Source organism: Lemur catta, chromosome 1, assembly GCF_020740605.2.
Source record: "Lemur catta isolate mLemCat1 chromosome 1, mLemCat1.pri, whole genome shotgun sequence".
In the NCBI taxonomy this organism is placed as follows: domain Eukaryota; kingdom Metazoa; phylum Chordata; class Mammalia; order Primates; family Lemuridae; genus Lemur; species Lemur catta.
The window spans coordinates 138,651,881-138,674,063 of NC_059128.1; the positions used below are offsets into that span (position 1 = coordinate 138,651,881).

Sequence of the window (22,183 nt, forward strand, 5' to 3'; positions counted from 1 at the left end):
TTTTAAGCTCCAGATACTTGGTTGACACGATCAGGAGTTGACAGCTTGCCTCCTCGCACACACAAGGGCACATCAGCACAAACCCCTTCAGTTCTGTCAATTCCTAAATGAGGGAAATATCTGATCCTCTTTCTTCCTTTTTCTCTGTCAAATGACAGGCCCTTGTTTTTTTAACCAAAATCATATCAAGAACCACAGATAGAGTTGTGTTAAAAAATAAAATTCTGCTCGGGCTCTTTCAACAAAGGTGCAGTCTTTAACTTGGCCATTGTCCTGAAGAAATTAATTCATAAGTATCTTTTCCCTTTTACACTGATACAGGGATATTTGTGTAGTTAATTACAGCTTTTCATACAGTTAGTGTATTTAACAAGTTTGATATAATAAGAACTTTTTTAATGAAGGGAAATTTTATTTGCCATTAAAAGAACCATTCTTTGAATACAGATATTATTTTAATAGCATTTAGAAAGATGATTGCGTTTATACAAGGTTATTTAGAAAGGCTATGCTTAATCACTGTAACAAAAATGGAAACGGTGCTTTTCTTTTAAATATTATTCTGACCTTGAGTAATCTAAGTGATATAGAGTCCCATAGATGTATCTTGATTTTAATTGACTGTGAGAATGTGTGACAAAAAGTGCATGCTGCCAATACTTACAAATATTTTATATAACAAATATGTTTACCATAAATAAGATTTAAGAAGGGTGCTGATTGTCTTTGGTTAGGACTGAATACATATATTTTAATAATAATGATCATAGGAGAATTGAACAATTTTCACTGTAGTTAGCAGATAGTATTTTTTTTTTACCATCATTGTTACCCATAAGATTTTTAATGAAGTACATTAAAAACATAAACTTTAAATTCATTGTAACATGCGCTAATGTGCTTTCAGTGACAGCAATTCTTCAAAAACTGGGATCAATAGTAATTAAAAGAAAAGAAGCCTTCAGGATAATGATTCTTTGGCATAATTTTGGAACTATGTTATCTAACAAGACAAAATAGAATAGCCCAATGTACTTGCCTCCATAATTACGATTTTTTAATATTTATTGCCATTTTGGCATTGTCAAATACTCTGGTCTTTTGTAGAAATTAGCTTTTTAATAAAGTCTGAGGAGAAGGTCAGTAATCTGTTTCAGTCAGTGCAAAATGTTTTGTTGGCTTTGTTAAATGAAAATTGATATCTATTTATCTTTCTTTTTAAAGGTCATTGCCTAACCTTTTGGCTTACAGATTTAGGGGTTATTGCTGATATTTTAATAGTATTGAGGTTCACATAGCAGTATTTGTAGTTCATACAAATTAATATTGCAAAAGGAGAATAATTCAGAATTCTTTCTTAATAAATGTTATTGCACATCATTAGAGTTCCATGAAAGCACAGAGACGTGGAAATGTCCCAGCAGAGTAATTAGGAAAATTTCATATAGACAATATGCCATTCAACTCTTCAGCACAGAAGAGTTAAGAAATTAACAGTCTGGGCATATTGAAGTGACTTCAGACTAGAATGTTTTGTTTGATCTTGAGGATATTTATGGTAGGTTTTGACACCAATATGATTATTGAATGTTTTCTTCATTTCTGCTTTCTTTAACTTACATTTTTATTTTCCCATTTTTTATTCACATATTTTATACCTTTCATTATGGTTTTACACTGAGTGCTGTGCCAAATTAATGTATTCTTTCCCCCTGATTTTTTTTTTACCTGTACAGATCTCTTTCCTTGCAATAATGAGCAAGTATTTGCCCTAATATTATTTTAACTGAAATGGAACCCAATATCTTAAGAAGTAACTTTTCTAAAAAAGCTTCAGTAGAAATTAATCATTATTCAAAGTGCTATAAAAATTCTGTGATTCATTAGAAATTTGTTATTATCTTCACATTTTTTTTTCCCCTGGGCACCTTTTGGCTTATTGCATGTCGATTTTAGTGACATATAACCCCTTTTCTACATCATGTTGAGCTTGTAAGACTGCCTATCAAGAAAGCTGCCAAAGAACTGAGAATTTAAATTCTACACATCAGCAGAGTAATTTACAAATCCTTCATTAACCTTAGTACCTTAAACATAATATGATGATCCTTAGATTTGGTAGCCATGATCTAAGATGGATTCTTCACTGAGTAATCTGCCTCATTTTGGGGGAGCAGGGGGAGAAATTTACATGATAAGATTTACATGGATTAGAAGAGAACCAGGCAAAGATAATATGGTTTGTCATCTTAGTAAATTGCCATGAGTAATTATGGTTTGGGCAGGTTCCATCATCTGTATCTAGAAATACTTACCATTTTGCTATTCGTTTTCTGTCTCTGAACGTATTCTCTTCCCTTCCAATTTGGATACCATTATCGCACAGTAATCCTTGAGTTTTGAGGCACTGTGGGTCTTAAAAGAATTTTTTTTCCTTTCTTCTTGTAGTGAATTTCATCCTCAAAGACATTGCTTGATTTAAAAACGTTTAGCAGGCATATTTATATATTAACTTTCAACTGTCTTTGAGATGCTTGCCATTTCTTCTTAGACTAATGACATTTGATTAAGTAGGGGAGCAACCATTTAAACCTTCCATAAGTTTGTCTAGTTTGAAAAATGTATTACAGCTTTTAAAGTATTAGAAGAAATGGAGTCCATTGTGAAAGTTGTGCAATGTCAAATTGAGGTAGAGAATAGTCACAAATCCTTTATGTATGATACATCTTTAAAATTTAAGATACCTCATTTTATTTACTTTTTTTTTTTTTTTTAATCCTGTTCCACATGTAGGTACAGAAGGTTTGGGATTCAGCATCACTTCCCGAGATGTTACAATAGGTGGCACAGCTCCAATTTATGTGAAAAACATCCTCCCACGGGGGGCTGCCATTCAAGATGGCAGACTTAAGGCAGGGGACAGACTTATAGAGGTGAGTGGCATCCCTACGCAAGATGTTCCATAATTCTTGAAAGATTCCATTTTCAAGAGTTACTTTTTAACATTTTTATAAAATATTCAATTATACATTTTAGCAGAAGTATGTCAACAAACCGTGTATTTCTGTTTTACATTTTCTGTGTTACCTGATGAAAAATTATCTTTTACTTACAAATGTTTAGTTATTCAGACATGTTTTATGAGATCCCATAGTATTTTGTCATTATATAAAATGTCATTAAGGTTGTATTTCTAGATGGCTGTATGGAGATGTTATCTACTTCGTAATCAGAACAGAGACAAAATAAATGAAAACAGTGTGTCTTGATGAGAGGGACAAGGAGATTTTGAGATGGCAGCATTGAGAATGCATTGAGACATAAGAGTCACATGTCAAGGAAAAAAAGAAAAGCAGTTTTTGAAAAATTTTCTTTCAGTGCCTCATAAGTTTCAGTTCGTTGGTGTTTGAGGCTATCTTGGAAATACATAAACATCCAGAATTTCTGTTTTATGTGAAGGTTTGTGCATATAGGATAAAAAGAAGGGAAAGATTGAGAAAAAGCATACTTGATTAGCGATTTTTAAAATTTTTTTTCAGAAAGCATAGTCTATGTTCTTTTTAGCACATACCATATTTCCTAATTATTAACTAGTGTTCAAATAGTCAAGTTCAAGTTAACTTTTCCCATACCAACCTGCTTTTTTTTTTTTTTTTTTAGTTTCATATGTGGTTTTGAGCTCTCCAGATTTCTTGAAAAGTAGAGGAGCAAAAGAATAGCTTCTGCATTTTTTCCCATGTCTACATTTTGGGCCTTAGTTGTGTTAAATCTTCCTCCCTCCCTTTTTGTGCTTTGTGTGTGACAACATTTATAAAGAGGCACGGATAGAGGCTAAATAACAGGAAAGGTTTGAGTACAAATTATGTTTAGGGTATTGTTTCCAGAATCAACAAGTATATTTCACTTGTCTTGGAATAGAAATTGAGTAGTATTAGCCCAGCTTTGCAGCTATACCTTGTTTTATTAATATTTAGTAAGTCTTAGCTAGGACATGAACTCAGTCCTCTTGGCTTCTACATTTAAACAAAGTCTGTCCTTTTCTGCCTGCCTCCCTTCTTCCCTCTTTCTTTCTAAAGATAATCACTTTATTTTTTAGTCACTTTTTTTTCCTATCACCTAATTGCTTTACTTCCAACACATCCCAACGACCTTTATTTATTTATTTTTTTTCAAGACATGGGAATGACCTTGTTTGTCTTCAGAGTTTAGGTTTTATTATAGCTGTCAGCTGTGTCCTAAAACGGAAACTTCGTTTTTGCATGTTTTAAACCCAACCTTCTAGTATCTGTAGTTGTAGCTGGACAGTATCAGCAACTCCATGGGCAGTTTTTCTCAGTGTCTGGATGTTGGGAATCATACCAAAAAAAAAAAAAAGTATCAAGTGTCAAACTTCTTTTGTCTTTATCTTCCAGAATTTTTTTTACTTTCTTTGATCCTGTTACCTATTTCCTGCAATCCTATAAAGTAGTACTTTGAGCTATATAAGATTGTTTTAGCAGAAGGGGAACCGTTCCAAGACATATTTTCCCCAGTCACAGAAAAATTTTAATATTACAATTTAAGTAGTACACTTATTTGCCTAGGACAAAAGGTTATTTTTGTCTAAAGAGAAAAATTACAGAATACTTTTTAAAAAAGGAATTTATGCTGTCATTTCTGTTAAATATATTGTGCTTTCTGATAACGATGTTAGACTTCTTACGAGATAAAATGATGAGATTCTCTAAGAATAGGTTGTTTCAAATCTTTTTCCTGCTAGAATTCTTCTAACTGAAGAAATTTGAAGTGAAATATTGCTTCCCCTCCAAAATGTTGTTATTTTGTTAGTGATCCTTTTTTATTGTTTACATTTTCGGGATAAAAAGTTTTCTCCCTATTTGTAAGTAAAATGTTATTGATTGTGAAAGTATTTATGCCAAGGTATTTTTGGTGTGTTTTTATTACCCCTTATAAGAGCAATGCTTTTTTATTTTTGTATATGAAAACACAAGGGCCATCAAAATATCTCAGTTCAAAACCAGCGAGTTGTGTAACTTGACATTTTAGATATAATTGTTTATTACTTGTTACTTATTAATGCCCCTGTGGTTGTAGCTTTGGTTTATTGATGAGCACTAAAAGACTGGCCACTTCCTCTCTTACTTCTAGATGTCTGGTCTGAGTTTCTTCATTAGCCACAAAACCTTAGTGGTTACCCAGTCATGGCAGACTATTTCTTGACATGAGTTGTGCTCCATGGCAGATAGGGGCAGTCCTAGACGGTGGGTTTTTTTTTTTCTTCTGTTATTTGTTTGCACAGGATGGCAGCTGAAAACTTTTTATTTGTTTTAGGTAAATGGAGTAGATATAGCAGGCAAATCCCAAGAGGAGGTTGTTTCGCTGCTGAGAAGCACCAAGATGGAAGGAACCGTGAGCCTTCTGGTCTTTCGCCAGGAAGAGGCCTTCCACCCAAGGGAACTGGTGTGTAAATTTAGAGCACATGAAAGATTTCTGATGATCAGGAGCCAGGGTTCTGGGTTAGCTACCTGATGGGAGATGTTTGTTGCAACATTTTCCAAAGAGTTTCTATGTCTAATATTTCTTCTAGCCCTAACTCAATACAAGCATGCTTTTCTCCAATACACCCTTAGTGTTAGAAATGGGTATCCACAGAAAGGAATGGAGGAGTGTTTAAACATCAGACTATAGGGATATTTTCTGGGACATCTAGTGTTTATCACTGTACACTCTCAGATGGACTGACTGAACACAGAGACGTTGATTATCTCAGAACTGTCACTCCACAGGCTGTCGCTGAAAGCTTGCCATCTTTCCCACTACATATGACAAATTTTCATATTTCAGATTTTCGTAGTACGTGTCGCTAAGCCAAATAAAGATGCTTGCTTACTGTTGTGTGAAAAAGAGTACCTTAAAAAAAAACTATTATTGAAAACAAAAAGACGTAAGTGGCAATATGCCCTATGGCTATTGATTACGAATATAGGTGGCAATATTTGGGGTGGCATAAACGAAATGAAAAGGCATTTGTTTGCAACCTATCTGCTTCACTTTTTGTACATACATCAGTCTGCCTCTAACTATTAAACGGGCATTTCCGTGGCATAGGTGTGAATAGAATATGTGTCTTGAATTTCCATAGTTTTGAACGGTTTTCTACAAGAAGTGCTTAGGGATTCATTTATATATAAAAGTGACATAATTGGAGGAGTTGCCTTTCTCTTTTGATGTGCTGAGAAAGTGTTTTATTTCAAGTACAAGTGGTATTTTAAATATTTCAAAACAGAGTCTACTTGAATCATCTTAGAACATACAACATCTCTTTTAGCTAGCTTTTGGCTTTTCCTAAACAACAATTTTTATAAACTTAGAGTGGCAAGGTTTTAAGGACGCAGTCCCCAAATTTTTCATATAGTCCTAATTCACTTAATTTATGTCTTTGAGTATGGATGTATCATAGTGGATAAAATTTTCCTTTTATTATAAATAGGATAAATATTTTATTCTCTATATAAATGATACATAGCTATAAATGTTAATTATAAAGATAAATTTCACTTACGAATATTCTATCCCTTGGTTACATACGTATCTAAAACTTTGATTTTGTTGGAAATTTCAGACTGATAGGATTGAAAAGTGAACACTTTTGTTTTAAGTAGATTTCGAATACATTATGAGAACTTCTTTATATTTAAAAATGTTTAATGCATTATTTCTCAATTTAAATTCAGTTTTGCGTTTTCCCCCCACTGTTATCCAATTTTGTGCTTAAAATGCCACCTGATCCTAAATCTGGAGATGTCTCTATTAAATTGTAAATGAGCACTTAAAAAAAAAAAAACACAAAACAACTAAGCTTTACACGTGATTTGATGAAGCTTTAATTTCTCCTCCATGTATCTGAGCCGCGATAGTTCACATTATTAGACTGCCAAAGCCTGCACAGTGCTCTGAAGCAGCCTTTTCCAGAGTTAGTGCCAACACATAGCCAGCTTAAGGTTATTCAGGTTCTTCTTGTCCAATTTTGATCTTCCAGGCTTCTGTTTTTCCCTTCTGCTGCCTCTTTTTTTTTTTCTTGGTTATTTAATTTATTGCTTGTGAGCTTTTCATTAAGAAGTGAGCCAGTAGGCCGTCAGTCTCTTATGCATGTTGCAGCTGCTTTTCAAGATTTAAAATTATAAAATCCTAAAAACTTAGAGTGGGGGACATTTAAAAATGATCTTTGAAATCCAATTGACATAACTCTCTTCTTCTGTTTGGGGTGTCTGTGTTTAAATTCTGTGTGTCTAAATTGAAATACTTTTATCAATACGTGCTTTTTTTATAAATCAACCTTGGAAGTACCCATATAATTAAAGCAACTCTATATGAAAAAAAAAATCACGTTTATTCCCTGTGTAATATCTTAAAGTATGAAGCTTGTGGTTCAGACTGTGGTTCAGACTGTTATTATCTGGTCTAGCTATCAAATGATCCTATACCTTAAAACTTCGATTTGATTGGGGAAATTAAAAGACAAAATTAGATACAGTGCCATGATTAGGAAAGCAGTCTGGTAAGATTTGTTTTCCTCCAGATGATAAATTCATGATGTACTGTGAGTGCGCAAGTAGAAATTTCCATCTAGAAAAGTTTCTTAAAACACACACATGAACACAGACATCAGTGGAAGTTTGGACGATAGTAATACATCAGCCATAATATAATCACCCTTTATATATTTTGTGGCTTTTGAGAGTCAACAAAATTTCCTTTACAATAAAGCGTCGTGTCCCTGTGTGTTGAAGATGGCTTTGGTCAGTCTGTATTTATGTTTTTCTTCAATTCTTCTAGAATGCAGAGCCAAGCCAGATGCAGATTCCAAAAGAAACGGTAAGAGCTTTGACTTTTGCAGGGTGCAGAGATGTTGGAAAGATAAATGGAACTAACTTCTTACTAATTTAATATGAAGTTACTTGTCCTGCCTTTTCTTGGCTCATGATAGTTAATACATGGGTTTATTAAATTCTGAATTGGTCTTATTTTAAGGTGACTTATTGTTACCACCCCAAATGGAGTATATTTTGTGATTATTTTTGGTCAGGCAGATTGAAAAAAAGAGATACAGTAATTTCCTATTCACTTGCATAGTAAGAGGGACCAAAAATTGGTGAGCGTGGTAGTTTGACAAATACGCAAAGTATTTCATAAGTTGTGAAATGCTATATTGTAAGCGGCTACAAAGGGGAAAAAAGTAAAAATAAAAACCTTGGCTCAGGAATGGAAACAAAAAAGGGAGAGCCTAAGAGAATACAATGAAACAGTATCATTAAACAGGAAAATTAAAATGATATGTTAGTATTTGGCTAAATATAGTTGTCATAATAACTATAAAAGCGGTACTTTCTCTTAATAAAAGCCAAGTACTCACAGCTCACATTAAAATGGAAACATAGTCGTGTCCTGTTTAGAAGACAAGTCCTAAGACAGAGTTGGAAATACCGGAGTATGTTAGGTTCCAGCAGGCGGAACTGACGCACTGAAATTAAAAAACACCCTAACAGTCTTCATGATACTGTGTCACATGGGATATAAAACGGCATTTTGTATTGACACATAATATTATCTAGTTAGGTATTCTAACAATCACCATCTTTTTTTACATCAAACAACATAGCAGAAAAAGCCATCCTTCCCAAACTCTTGTAAGTAGAAAATTTAACAAAACCATAGCCACAGTGAGTAATGTTAGTATATGTTTTTACAAAAATTGTTGTATTAAGTAGACAATAAATTCAGAATATAAAGGATTTGAGTAACATAATGAATAGGTTTGAATTTCTATACAGATTCATAAACAGACAACTTTGAACTTACAAACATACAATCATGTTATTTTTCAAATACTCCGTAATTCTAAAAATGGATGACAGGTCAGATCTCAGAGGAAAATCAGTGAACAACCTTGAGAATATTGTGCGTTAATAAATATGCATCATAGTAAACAGAAAAGTCATAGCCTTAATTTTTTTGTTTACAAAATCAGTTAATGATACCTAATCAAAATCACAATGGTATTTGTTGAGGCGTAGGTTAGAAGGAGAGGGGAAATTGGACAAATTCATTATAAAGAATAAAATGGGGTACAATAGCAATTTATACTACTGTTTAAAAAGACAATAATTGTGGCAGGGTATAATGTAAAACTACAATACTTAGAACAGCATATACTTATAACAGTATTGTTGCAGGAATAGACAAGTAGGTCATTTAAATTAGGAATTATAGAAACATAGTATGGATATCTTTTTGCATGAATGTTAAAGATGGCATTTCAAATTAGTAGTAAAGGATGGTTTACTTAGTGTTTAGAACAATGGGCCATTTACTTTAAAAGAAGTTTCTTTTTCTCACCATACATCAAAATAAATCCCAGTTAATTATTAATTTAAACCTAAAAGATTACTAAAAAGTCTTAAGAGACAATATATTGGAATGTATCCGTTAACTTTGGGTTAATAACGAATGCCTGTGTAAGCATGACGAAGCCAAAATGTCATAAGAGTGTCGATTGACAGAGTCGTGTTTGTGTATATAAAATAAATGCTAAAGGGGCAAATATTTCAGTGTGATCCTTGGATGCAGTATCACTCCTTTGTGGTTTAGAATCTTAATATCATAGAACTTTTTGGAAAACAGAATGACTTCACAAACTGTATCTCTTAATGTCTCAGACAATCTGAGATGGAAAATGAATGATATAAATAGTAAAGATAGGCATGTGTTTTCAAAGCATGTGGTCAGTTCTATTGAGGAAATTGATGATTCGCCATTAACTTTTTCAGTCACTGAGGGAGAAGCTGCCACTTTCAGCGTGGTATTCTGTTAAGAAATGCAGGGCACATTCCAGTCGATGAGCTTTGTGTGCTCACAATAGCGTGTCAGAGCAACTGAGAGTCACCTTAAGGAAGTTACATGCACACCGATGAGTATGTGTGTCTGACTTCTGATTACAATTGGACATTTTTTTCTGATACAAGTTTTCCAAACCAAGTCAAAGGCACAGTTTTGTTGCAGATTTTTTTTTGTTTGTTTCTTAATTTTTCATGTGTCCTCTCATATCTGTGCTTCTCTGTGTGTTCTGGCTATGCAATACCAGTTTGGGTTGTAAAATTAATGTTAACATTATAATTTTAAAAACAGATGAGACAGGTCTCTGCTCCTCTTTGTGCCCTTTGGTGGCAAGGGTCCGTTTCAGTCATTTTAAATGTGGCCAGTTCTTGGAACTCAAGGAAAACTTCGAGACAGGCTTTTGGTGTTTAGTGTTTTTTAGTGGTTTTCTTTTGCTTTGGGTTCCAGGCCAGTGAAATCCTAGATTACGTTTTTTCTCAGTGCCTAGATGTTTGGGGTCAGGGGTGAGCACCAATGATTTCACCACAAATCTGAGTCCAGTGCCCAGTTTTCATTTTGGGCTTTGCCGGGTGGTTTTGGAGCAAACTGTGGTCTATTCACTTTAAACCACAGGAAAGGTACCTGTGGGTAGAATTATGTTTCTTTTCCTAAAGGAGATATGTTATTGCTATCAGGTACTAAATATGACTTACTACACAGGTTCACAGAAAGTAGAAGATAGTTTCTTTGACTTTTAATGTTTAGCATTTCTTACAACATTGCAGGACCATCAGTGACTGATACTTATTCATCTGTCACTGTGCAAAAACTCCTTCTGTGGATTAGCTCATTTAGTCTTTCCAATGTCCATGACTTAGCTGGTGATATATTCCTATTTAAGTAATAGGAAAAAAGGATTAAACTTAGGATGTTCCAAATCTTGGAGTCAAGAATGTACTCAGGTTGTCTCTGACTGCAGACTCTGCAGTTGGTTGTTGTAGAACAGTTTCATATGAGAGTGGAAAAAAAAAATGTTAATACATACATAGGTTAAGATAATACAGTAGGAGTTGCCCATTGACTGTTGATAAATTTTGCTAAAATAAATAAGTAAAAAAGGACTCCAGGCTGAGATGGCATCTCATCAGTCAAGTTGGTGAGAAGAGATCATCTTGATCTTTTTATATTGATAATGGACTGCTATGTAGGCTCCACTGGAACATGCACTTAGTGTTAATGATTTGTGTTCACTGCTCCAGGACACTTTTTTCCTTTCCCAGCCTGGTGACCGACTTTGCAAACACCTTTGTCTTCTTTGTGTGCTCTCCCGTCTTTGCCTGTCCATGTGGATGGGTGACTTCGAAGCCCTACGCACTTTTACCTGTCGCATAAGGCTTTCCCAGGCCAGAGCTACGATTCTCTCCCTTCTCTCATACTTCATCATCTTTGTCTGTGTGTGCTGTTTTCATATGGAGAATGAAGTTGTCTTCTTTTATTATTTAAATTCTCTGATGTTATTTACACTTTCACGGGGTTGTTAGCACCTTGAGAGCAGATACATCCTAAAGTACATAGCTCCTACACTTACCCAAAGTAAAAGCTCTGTCCATTCATTTGTGGGTTGGTTATTGTAACAACCCACAACTGATTTAGTCTGAGAAATAAAATAGGTCATTAAGATTAGATGAATAAGGTTAATGGTTAGCAGACCTTTTGAATTTCTGAGATGTTAAGTTCTTCTAAATATGTTATAAATTAATGAGAATGGAAGATGAGAAATCTCTAGTGTTAGGTTGCTCATTCAAAATTAGAAAGCTGAATTCTTTAGCAAAAGTTCAAGATCATCTGTTCCATGTCCTAGACAAACTCTTTTGCCTTAGAAAAGCCTGTGAAATGTATTCACTTGATATGGTGTGATGTTCCGGTTGGACTATGTGTGTACTAGGGTTCTCTAGAGGAGCATCAGCGATAAGAGGATGTGTGTGTGTGTATAAAGAGATTTATTATAAAGAATTGGCTCATGCAGTTGTAGAGGCTAGCAAGTCCAAGTCTGCAGTGTGGGGCAGTAGTTTAGCAACAATACTTAGACCATGGAGATAAGACATAATATACCCTGCAATATCAAAAATTCAAAGTGCATTCTGAAAAGAGCTAGTGGCCTTTCCCTACAGAAGTTACAGGGATATATTGGGGATTCTTTGGGAACCTTCCTGAATTCCAGGAGAGATCTTGGTAGCCTAACTTCAGAAAGTAGGGTTATAGCCTCGATTTAGAAATTAGCCAGACATTAAGCATGGTCATTAACAGGTTCATTTAACCCAGGGCTATAGTAGATCAGGTGCAGGCAGCCATATTGATCCACCGTAAGTTAAGAAAACAGTTGAGTCAGAGCACATAGGAGCCTAATCACGGAGCGAATCTGTGAGCTGGGACCTCTTCATCCAAAACTGTAAACTCATCATTAAACACTTCTTTAGGACTGTCCTGTAAATTAATGTTCATACTCTAGAGAACACACATGGCAGTGTACAAAACTCTCTTATTTGAGTCTCTCTTATTTGAGCTTTTGTTGCAGATTTATATTGACATACGCTAATCCTATGTTGACCTCTCAGTAGTTTGGTTTTGAGCGTCAAATGTTGCTGTCATCCAAATAAATTTTATAAAATGTATGCTACTTCTAGCTCTTTATGTTTATTTAAACTTATTTTTTAAAAGAACCTTATTGAAAAATTGGGCCAGAGTAATATTTTCGTTTTACAGAAATAGTAATGATTATGTGTAGTGAATCTCCTTACCAATTTTTAAGGAATTCATTTGAATTGGCTTACTATTACTGTAGTAAGGAAATGACTTCTTAATGTTTAGTGTGTTTTTCCTTGAAGTACATTTTAGTTTTTTTTAATTATCAGCCTTTTGCAACATAGTGATAAAATTGATATCTTTGTAATTTATTGTATGATTTTTTTTTTGCTATTGAACTCAAGTTATGATAAAGATTGTTTTAGATGTAGCAAAACTATTCTGGGTTAATTACTACATGTAATTTTTATTCCAAACTATGGACTTTCAGAAAATCTTCAAGAATAGTACAGAGAACTCCAATATACCCTTTGCCCACATTCCCCAATTGTTCATATTTTACCATATTTAATGTAATTTTCTTCCCTCCTCCTTCCTCTACCTAGTCCTTCCTTCTCCCCATATAATTTTTTTCTGAATTGAGAATAAATTGTAGACATAATTCTCCTTTATCCCTAAATACTTCAGTGTGTCTGTCCTGAGAACAAAGACATTTTCTTATGTAACTGCATTATCGTTATCAAAATCAGTAAATTAACATTGATTTAATAATGTTGTATTGCTATTGCCCCAGTTAATGTCCTTTATGGCATAATGGATAAAAAAATGAATGAATAAATAAGAATTGAATTTGGTCCACTTCCCAATTCAGCATCATGCTTGGCATTTAGTTGTAACGTCTCTTTATTCTCCTTTAATGTGGGACATTTCTTTAACTTATCTTTGTTTTCATTTTTGCAGAGCAAATTACTTAGAGCCAATTTTTAATTTTTGAAGAGCAGATTACTTTGAGACTGTCCGTCAGTTTGTTTTTGTCTAATCTTTCTTTGATTGGATAAGTATTTTTCTGGCTTATAACATTAGAGATTAAGTACGGTACAAAACATTTTTTTTTTCAGTATTTTATTGTGCAAAAATTTAAAAAAGCCTTTTAAAACATATTTGGCATGTACCATGCGAATTAGAAAAGAGCGCAATAAAGCCAGATGTGACATTTTAACTTTATTACTAAGAATAATTAACCTTAACATCCCAGCACGAATAACATACAGAAATGTTCATTTCACATATGGGATACATTAAAATATAGAACTTAAAGAAGTGTTGGAGTATGATTGGAGGGTTATTCTTTTATGCAAGAAAAAAATATAAAATCAGGTAATTTCTCTATTTAAAAAAATCTTCCTCTTCATTAAAAACATAAATGGTTCATGTTTGTCAGCAATACCTGTGTATTCTTTGATCTCTGTATGTGGTGTCAGTGTATCCTCTCTTTAACGTCTGTGAAAATGTCCGTCAGGTGAGAGATTCGTGGTCTGCTGGCATTGTAAGGTGCTCATCTATTGCCCCTTTCCCTCCCCCTGCAACAGCCCCTGCTCAGGTATAGGTGTGACTTACAAACCCATCAAAAGCTGAAAATATCATTAACTCTCAAATGCCTTGAATACAGTTAACGTCCCTAACATCACAGCCTAGCCTAGCCTACCTGGGATGTGCGCAGTACACTTACATTAGCCTTCAGTTGGGCGAAATCATCTAACACAAAGCCTACTTGATATGTCAGTGTTGAATATCTTCTGTAGTTTATAGAACACTGAAAGTGAAAAAATGATTCGTGGGTGTCATTGTAAAGTTCAAGAATCCTTGTTGAACTGTCATAAGTCAGGGATCATCTGTATTGCCCTCCACCAATTCCCCCTCCCTCACGTTGTGTTTTTGAGGAAGGAGAATTAAAGAAATGGTACACAGTGGATTTTTATACATTATAAAAGTCATGTCTATTGACTGTGGAAAATTCAGTCAAGCACAGAAAGTAAAAATCGCTTTGCAATTCTGTGACTTCAGTGTCATCACTTGATAGATATTTTTATGATTTTCTTGTCTACCTGCATAGCTAATATATATCACATCCCAGGCACATATCCAATAGCTAATAAATGTCCTGTCCCAGGCACAAGTGAAGACTGACATAAATCCCTCCCTTGTGGAGCTTCTACTGATCTGGGAAGACAGACATTAAACAATTTATAAAAATAAGTTGTTGAGGTTTCTGACATACCAGAAGTTGGGAAGCACCCACAGGGTGAAACCCGGTTTCTTAGTCATAAATATTTTTCTGTCTTACAAGATATTTTCCTAAGACACAAAATTAGCTGAATAGCATTCCATTATGTAAATATATCTTAATTGTGTAAATATATCTTAGGGTCATACATGTAGGTTGAAACCCAGTTTCTTAGTCATAAATACTTCTCTGTCTTACAAGATATTTTCCTAAGACACAAAATTAGCTGAATAGCATTCCATTCTGTAAATATATCTTAGTTGTGTAAATACGTCTTAACTTAGTGTCATACATGTAGGTTGTTTTTGAGTTTTGGCTCTCGTAATTAAAAGTTAATATCCTCACAGTTAGATCTTTGTACCTGATCACAATTAGTTTTTTAGGCCGTATTACTAAAAGTAATATTTCTGGGTTAAGCAATATGCAAACTGTAGAGGCTTTTGATAAACTTCGTCAAATTAGCTTCCATAAACGTTGTATCTTTTTACACTTTACAGCAGTGCAGGAACGTGACCATGTCACTACCCTTTCTGCTTTGTTGGATATCATTATTTAAAAAAAAAAGTAGCAATTTGATAATGTTTGTTGATAGATTAATTTGCACGTGTTTCACTGCAGGTAAGAGTGAACCTTGCACTTGGAGGTTTATTCATTGTTTCACTCATCTTTAGTGAGTGGCTTATTTACATTTTCCACTTGGTATGGGAGTGTTCATCTTTTTGTTATTTTATCAGGGATTTGTGCATTAAAGATAATGACTATGGACAAGGGCAAATGTTAAGAGAAATCGACTAATGATAGTGGAGTTATTAAATGTTCACCCAATCATTTATTTGTTTGCAGAGCCCCAAATCGGATATTGCACTCCCTTCTTTAATTTTATGGTCTTCTATGATATGTGCACAGACCATGTTTTATATGTGTCTCTTCACAGTATTTTGTACAGCCTTACAAAAATTTTTATATGTTGAGGCTCAGAGATTACTCCTCTTGTGACTGTTTTCTGCTGCTTAACATAACCATCTGTTATTTCTTGTTTGAAAGACACACCTGTGCTGCAGATTAACTGCAGACTCAGGCCAGTGGGCCAGCTGTGTCCTTGTGTCCTCGAGGCTATTGGGCTGTTATTCAAGGAAGAAGGAAAGTTGGGCCATGGTGGTGGCCACTTGTGACTTTTTTTTTTGTCTCACTACAAATATAAATGTGCATCTTTTCTGCTGTTGAAGAGGGCAGGAAAGTAAAGAGCTTTTACAGTACCCATTCAGCAGGTTCCCTCTTTCTAATATGCTAAGCAAAGATGGCCTTTTATTCTGGGCATTAAATGACCAAAAAATGCCAATGGAGAAATGGGCAGAGGAAGAGCTGGTCATTGCATTGATAGAAAAAGAAAATGCACTCGAAGTGTACATAGATGTGTATCCGTGAGCCACACACAGGACACGTGTGCTTCAGTGATAGGACAGGCACAGAGGACGAGAGGAGCAAGTCAAAGAAAAAAACATTTATTGCATTTTGAACTTGAATTTTGATTTTTGAACTTGACTCAAGATATAGTGGATGAGGTGCAGAATCTGGATAGAATAACTAGGTGATAGAAAATTAGCTTCTACTTTATGTCAGAATGCAGAGGTCCCTATACCAGTGTGACTTCGTGAAAGTTCTCAATAACATAGCATTTCAAATGGCTTTTGAAGAACAAAATTTTCTTTAACGTTTTGCTGCCAGAGAACTATGTTCTAAAAGCTGAATTTCAGTGTTAAGAGCCAAATTGATTAATAATGAACTATCAAATGAAACGAGGTCTCTCAATCGTTTTTAATGATGATAATGATTTACAACTTGATAAGAAAGCTGAAAAGGAAGATGATTCCCATTCTGCAGTTTTTGTAATAAATGAAACTATCTCGTGTTTCAGATAGTAAAGGAATACAGTCTCCTTTAAAACAGGGTCAAAGTACGGCAGGCGGGAAATGATTCCAGTTGATTAAAATTTTTATTCATGTATGCAGTCAGCTCCTTATCTTGATTTTTCAAGTAGGAAAAAAAATGAGAATTTTAAGCCTTCATAAAATATTATGGGAATGTCAAAGTCAGTAAACATTAAAAAGCCAACTTGTAGATTCACATCAGCAAGTAGCAATTACGAACCTTCCAGAATCGAAGCAAGTAGACACACTGAGTGGTTAGACCTGTAAGGACTATCTTTGTTTTCCATGTTTATTCAAGTTCAGCTTTGCCAGGAATATAAATAATTAACAGAGTGATTTTTTTCTTTCAATTCTAAATTTAAAGTCAAAGGGGGAGGGGGGCGGACTATATTTTTCAATGCCATTGGTACTATTTTGTATTTGAAACATCAACGTTTGCCTATACTTGATATTTTCATAACAGATTTTATGTTGAGGTAGTGCTGTTCATTCACCCACCGTCATTATTTAACATTCTTTGTTTTGAACCATATGGACCAAAATTAAAAGGGAATTGAACATCTATGTTTATAGAGCAAAACATGTGTATAAAGATACTTTTGTATAATAAATTTGATATGATGTCAATATTTTGATATGGGTTTTTGATCTTTATTTCTCCTCAATACACTGGTTTTATTTGAGCTACACTTGTTGTCTGGGAATATTTTAAATATGAGAAAGTTTTAATAATGAGCAGGCATAGGCTTTCTTTGGACTTTGATGCTAAAATGTATTTAATTTGCATAGTTACCATAGCTATTGCCCGTTTCTTTTCAACTTGTTCTTATTTTGCATTGTTTATTATATAGTTTTCATGTTTAAACAGATTAGTAATTTTCTTTTATTTGAATATTCCTCTCCTTAATAACTATGAGGCCATTTTTTGAGACAGTACAAATAATGTCTTATCACAAAATGTTAACGCTGAATATTAGTAAATTAGAAATACCACTTTAAAAATCACATTGCTATGGATTTGAAGATTTAAAAATTCCATTTTACTTGTATTATGATAACCTAAAAAGGAACGCATCCTGATAAATACTGTACTTGTAAAACTTTATCTAATTGAGACATCTGAGATTGCATGCTAAATTCCCAGATTCCTTTTTACAATTATTTTGATTCTTATTAGAAAATTTCAAAAACTTGGTGTAGGTTGCAAAGATAAACATTGAATTCTACCTACTTTCCCTCACTCTGCAGTAGCCTATTTTATTTGTGTAATTGAATATTTTTTACAAGCACAGTCTTTATTAAGGATACATTATATTCAAGCCTAACGATGTACCATAATAAGGCTTAACCATTCTTCAATTATAATTTGATAATTCAAACTTTGATTGACTAAGTGCGTGAGAGAAAAGAAGGCGGAATAGGTTTGGGACTGCATGAGGCATGTAGTTTTGATTCAGAGAGCCTGTAGTACATGTCTGTTACATGGTTGGAAATACTAAGATTGAACTGGAGTTCCAGCCTCGCTGGTTTGGAGATGGCCGTGTGGTGGTGGTTGAAGTCCGCCACGGTGCGATTGCTGAAGAGGAGCTCCGAAGGCAGAGCCCTTCCTCTTACAGAGTGAAACATTTCTTTTTTTTTTTTTTTTTTTTTTTTTTGAGACAGAGTCTCACTTTGTTACCCGGGCTAGAGTGAGTGCCGTGGCATCAGCCTAGCTCACAGCAACCTCAGACTCCTGGGCTTAAGCGATCCTACTGCCTCAGCCTCCCGAGTAGCTGGGACTACAGGCATGAGCCACCATGCCCGGCTAATTTTTTTGTATATATATTTTTAGTTGGCCAGATAATTTCTTTCTATTTTTGGTAGAGACGGGGTCTCACTCTTGCTCAGGCTGGTCTCGAACTCCTGACCTCGAGCGATCCACCCGCCTCGGCCTCCCAGAGCTAGGATTACAGGCGTGAGCCACCGCGCCCGGCAAGTGCAACATTTCTTAATGACAGAATATGTCATCTCTGTATTGCCTTAGGTTATCCATTCAGCTTTCATTTCTTCTTAGTTTTAAGGGAGATGAGCAAGAATTTATGTATCCTGAATGTGTTCTATTCTAGAACAGTCATCTTGTGTACTTGGTGACTACAGTTATGAAATTAAAGCTTGATATTGCAAGTAACTAATTAAAATTACTTGGATAATATTATGTGGGGTACAACATTGTGGAAAAATTTTCTCTGATGTTGTTACTTCCACTTGATCTTATGGATGTTGAAGGTTAAAACTCTTCGGTGGCTCTCTGAACCTAAATATCTTTTTTTGATGATACTATATCATCCGGATTTGCTGCTGTTTGTGAATAAAGAGGATACACCATTAGTGAACATTAAACTATTAGTAACATTGGGAATTTGGAATGGAAAAAAAGGAGACAAATGAATTGTATTTATTTATTTGGACTCCAGTTGTTACTGTTTTTCTCTTGTGGCTTAGAATATATAAACAGACCAAAAAAGAAAAAAAAAATTCCAAATCTCTAGGCATCTCCATGTCTTCAGTCTTTCCACAATATCTTTTCCCTGTATTTCTCAAATCTGGTTTAGGTTTGTTTTCATGTTGAAGTAAGTGCTACATAAAAATATTAACAGCTGGTTCTGGAAATCATCTGGAAGGCGTGCACAGGCACTGTTATGGATCGTGGCATGGAACTTTGGTGGAAATATTGTGCCTGTTATGATTAAAGAACTGCTGTCTTTAAAAATAAGTGAGAGAAAGAACCATTGGAATATAACGTCCTGTGCAATTTTGTTCCCTATTAGAAAGCAGAAGATGAGGATATTGTTCTCACACCTGATGGCACCAGGGAATTTCTGACGTTTGAAGTTCCACTGAATGATTCAGGATCTGCCGGTCTTGGTGTCAGTGTCAAAGGTAACCGGTCCAAAGAGAACCACGCGGATTTGGGAATCTTTGTCAAGTCCATTATCAATGGTGGAGCAGCATCTAAGGTGAGTCTGTGTCAACTTCAGCAAGCATACGCATGTTCACAAAAATGTGTAGTTTCAACCCTATTCCTACTTTGGAAGTGTACACAGTTAACTGACATTGTCTGGTGTCTTCACAAGATCGCATTCATGATCAACTGGGAGAAATCTCAGTGATGTGTCATTTGGGGATGCAGTCCCTAACTCCAGCTCTTCTGTTTTCATCTCACGGGGCTCACAGCCCATGCTCATGCTGGCTAAATGAAGATAATCTATGCAAAGACTTAGCGTAGGTCCTGGCACAGCACCGGCATCTAGTAAACGCTAATCTTTTCCCCTTCTCTCCCCTGATGTGGGTCACTTATTCTATTTTTCAGCCTAGAGAAAATTTCCTGGCTGTTTGTTCAGGGGGCACTTCTCTGCAACTGTCTAATAGCCTTGAGCTTTTGCATATCTTGGGTTGTAAATAACCTCTGTGGGTGTTGCTGGAAGCAAGAAAGTAATCACTTTGTGTCCTTTGAATTAGTATGCTATTTTGGTAAACAGATTATGGTAATGACTTGATTTACAAGTGTATAAATGATTGAAATAGACATAGGCTACAATGGCTGCATAGACGGTTATTATGCCAGCGTTCAATTGGGCGTAATCCATTAGGATTAAAGCCCCCACTTTTTTTCTGCTTTGTTTTAATTTTTTTTTATTTTTTCAACTCAAAGGAAAAGCAACTTCTTTTAGAGCAGACAATTTAATAAGACTTTTTTTTTTTTTTTTTTTTTTACCTGTTTTCTTCCCAGGATGGAAGGCTTCGGGTGAATGATCAGCTGATAGCAGTAAATGGAGAATCCCTGTTGGGCAAGACTAACCAAGACGCCATGGAAACCCTGAGACGCTCCATGTCTACCGAGGGCAATAAACGAGGAATGATCCAGCTCATCGTTGCGAGGAGAATAAGCAAGTGCCATGAGGTAAAAAATAAATACTAAAAAACAACAAATGACTCGCATCAGAAGTCGAAATAAGACTACATTTCTGTCCTAACGTTAGACAAAGAATAGCAGGTTCCAGACTTTACCTCAGATAACCCTAAATTATCTTTACTTGCTGTAGTTTTCTTGCTTTGTCAGTGGATTGTGATTTGTTTTCTTAATTCTGTGATCAGCATGTTCCTAAGTGGATGGCCAACTCGGCATAGAACACGAGGGTCTCTCTCAAAGGCACCTTTAGCTGAGTTCTCATCTTGAAAACAGGGCTACACTTTGTTTCTCAGAGCCAACGCTTTCTCTCCTAGTCAGCAGAGTTGTCCCTGGGAGGTGGCAGTCCTGGGAGAAACAATCGCTTGTTCCTTTGTTTATCTAAAGTGGGACACCTCTTCCAGAGTCCCTAGTGGGGAACAGCCTGGCTTCCTTACCTGTGGGCGTTCTCTTGTGAGATTATCAGTAGTGAAAGCTTCCTTCTCTTTCCCCAGTCTCCCCTTTCTCCATCACTGTGGGGCTGTCTGTATCCTTTGAATGCCTGCTTTTTCAGTGACCTGCACTGCGTAGTACCCTGCTTTTGCTAAACACATGCTGCAGTGTGGAATTACGAGTGAATAGGAAAACACAGCCATGCTCTCTTGAAGTGTGGTATTGATCTATTTTCCCAAATAAGCAAAAACAGACTTTGTTGTCTCAGGGAACATTTGAAAGTTAAAAATAAATTATGTATGGATTTGATAATATCAACATCTGAGTAAAATTAAATTTCATATTTATGATAAATCATATGCCATCTATAGAAAATAGGTTAGACCTGAAAATTTGCAGAAAAGAGCTATTGAAAAACTCAGTTTTTTTGTTTTTATTGATGCTCAGATCCCCATATTTTAAAATTAACAAAGATACAATTACTAGGAATTTGTACAAAACTAAAATTGTATCTAAATTGTTTAAGTGTTTTTGTATTTTAAAAACCTCTGTTTAATAAACATATGAAGTAAGCTTTTCAGGTGGTAAAGACTGCTCATCTGAATGTATAATACAATCATAATTTTTTTTTTTTTTTTTTTTACTTTTTTAATTTTTTTTTTAATTTTTTGAGACAGAGTCTCACTCTGTTGCCCGCGCTACAGTGCCGTGGCATCAGCCTACCTCACAGCAACCTCAAACTCCTGGGCTTAAGCGATCCTTCTGCCTCAGCCTCCCGAGTAGCTGGGACTACAGGCATGCCCCACCATGCCCGGCTAATTTTTTCTGTATATATGTTTAGTTATCCATATAATTTCTTGTATTTCTAGTAGAGACAGGGTCTCGCTCTTGCTCAGGCTGGTCTCGAACTCCTGAGCTCAAACAATCCACCCGCCTCGGCCTCCCAGAATGCTGGGATTACAGGCGTGAGCCACTGCGCCTGGCCTTACAGTCATAGTTTTTAAAGAAAATACGGTCTTGGGCTCAGTGGGTAGTCAAGGTAGAGGTGACCAATTTTGAAAGGTTATTGACTATTGATTTATCTCATTTGCCAAATGTATAATGAGTTAGTAGTACTTAACAAATGAATTTTCACAA

The 22,183-nt window shown here is 35.2% G+C and overlaps 1 protein-coding gene across 17 annotated transcripts in view; it reads left to right on the forward strand.

Annotated features, from left to right (window-relative positions):
• PARD3 (par-3 family cell polarity regulator) overlaps positions 1-22,183 on the forward strand; it is a 568,085-nt gene that overhangs the window by 331,479 nt on the left and 214,423 nt on the right. For 10 of the 17 annotated variants that reach the window (XM_045535668.1, XM_045535678.1, XM_045535801.1 and 7 more), the window contains 5 exons: positions 2,794-2,933; positions 5,332-5,460; positions 7,837-7,875; positions 19,476-19,664; positions 20,438-20,608. In XM_045535668.1, coding sequence (XP_045391624.1) covers positions 2,794-2,933; positions 5,332-5,460; positions 7,837-7,875; positions 19,476-19,664; positions 20,438-20,608 — 668 coding nt within the window. The remainder of the gene's footprint in view (positions 1-2,793; positions 2,934-5,331; positions 5,461-7,836; positions 7,876-19,475; positions 19,665-20,437; positions 20,609-22,183) is intronic. The other 7 variants (XM_045535705.1, XM_045535759.1, XM_045535791.1 and 4 more) reach the window with 1 other exon arrangement.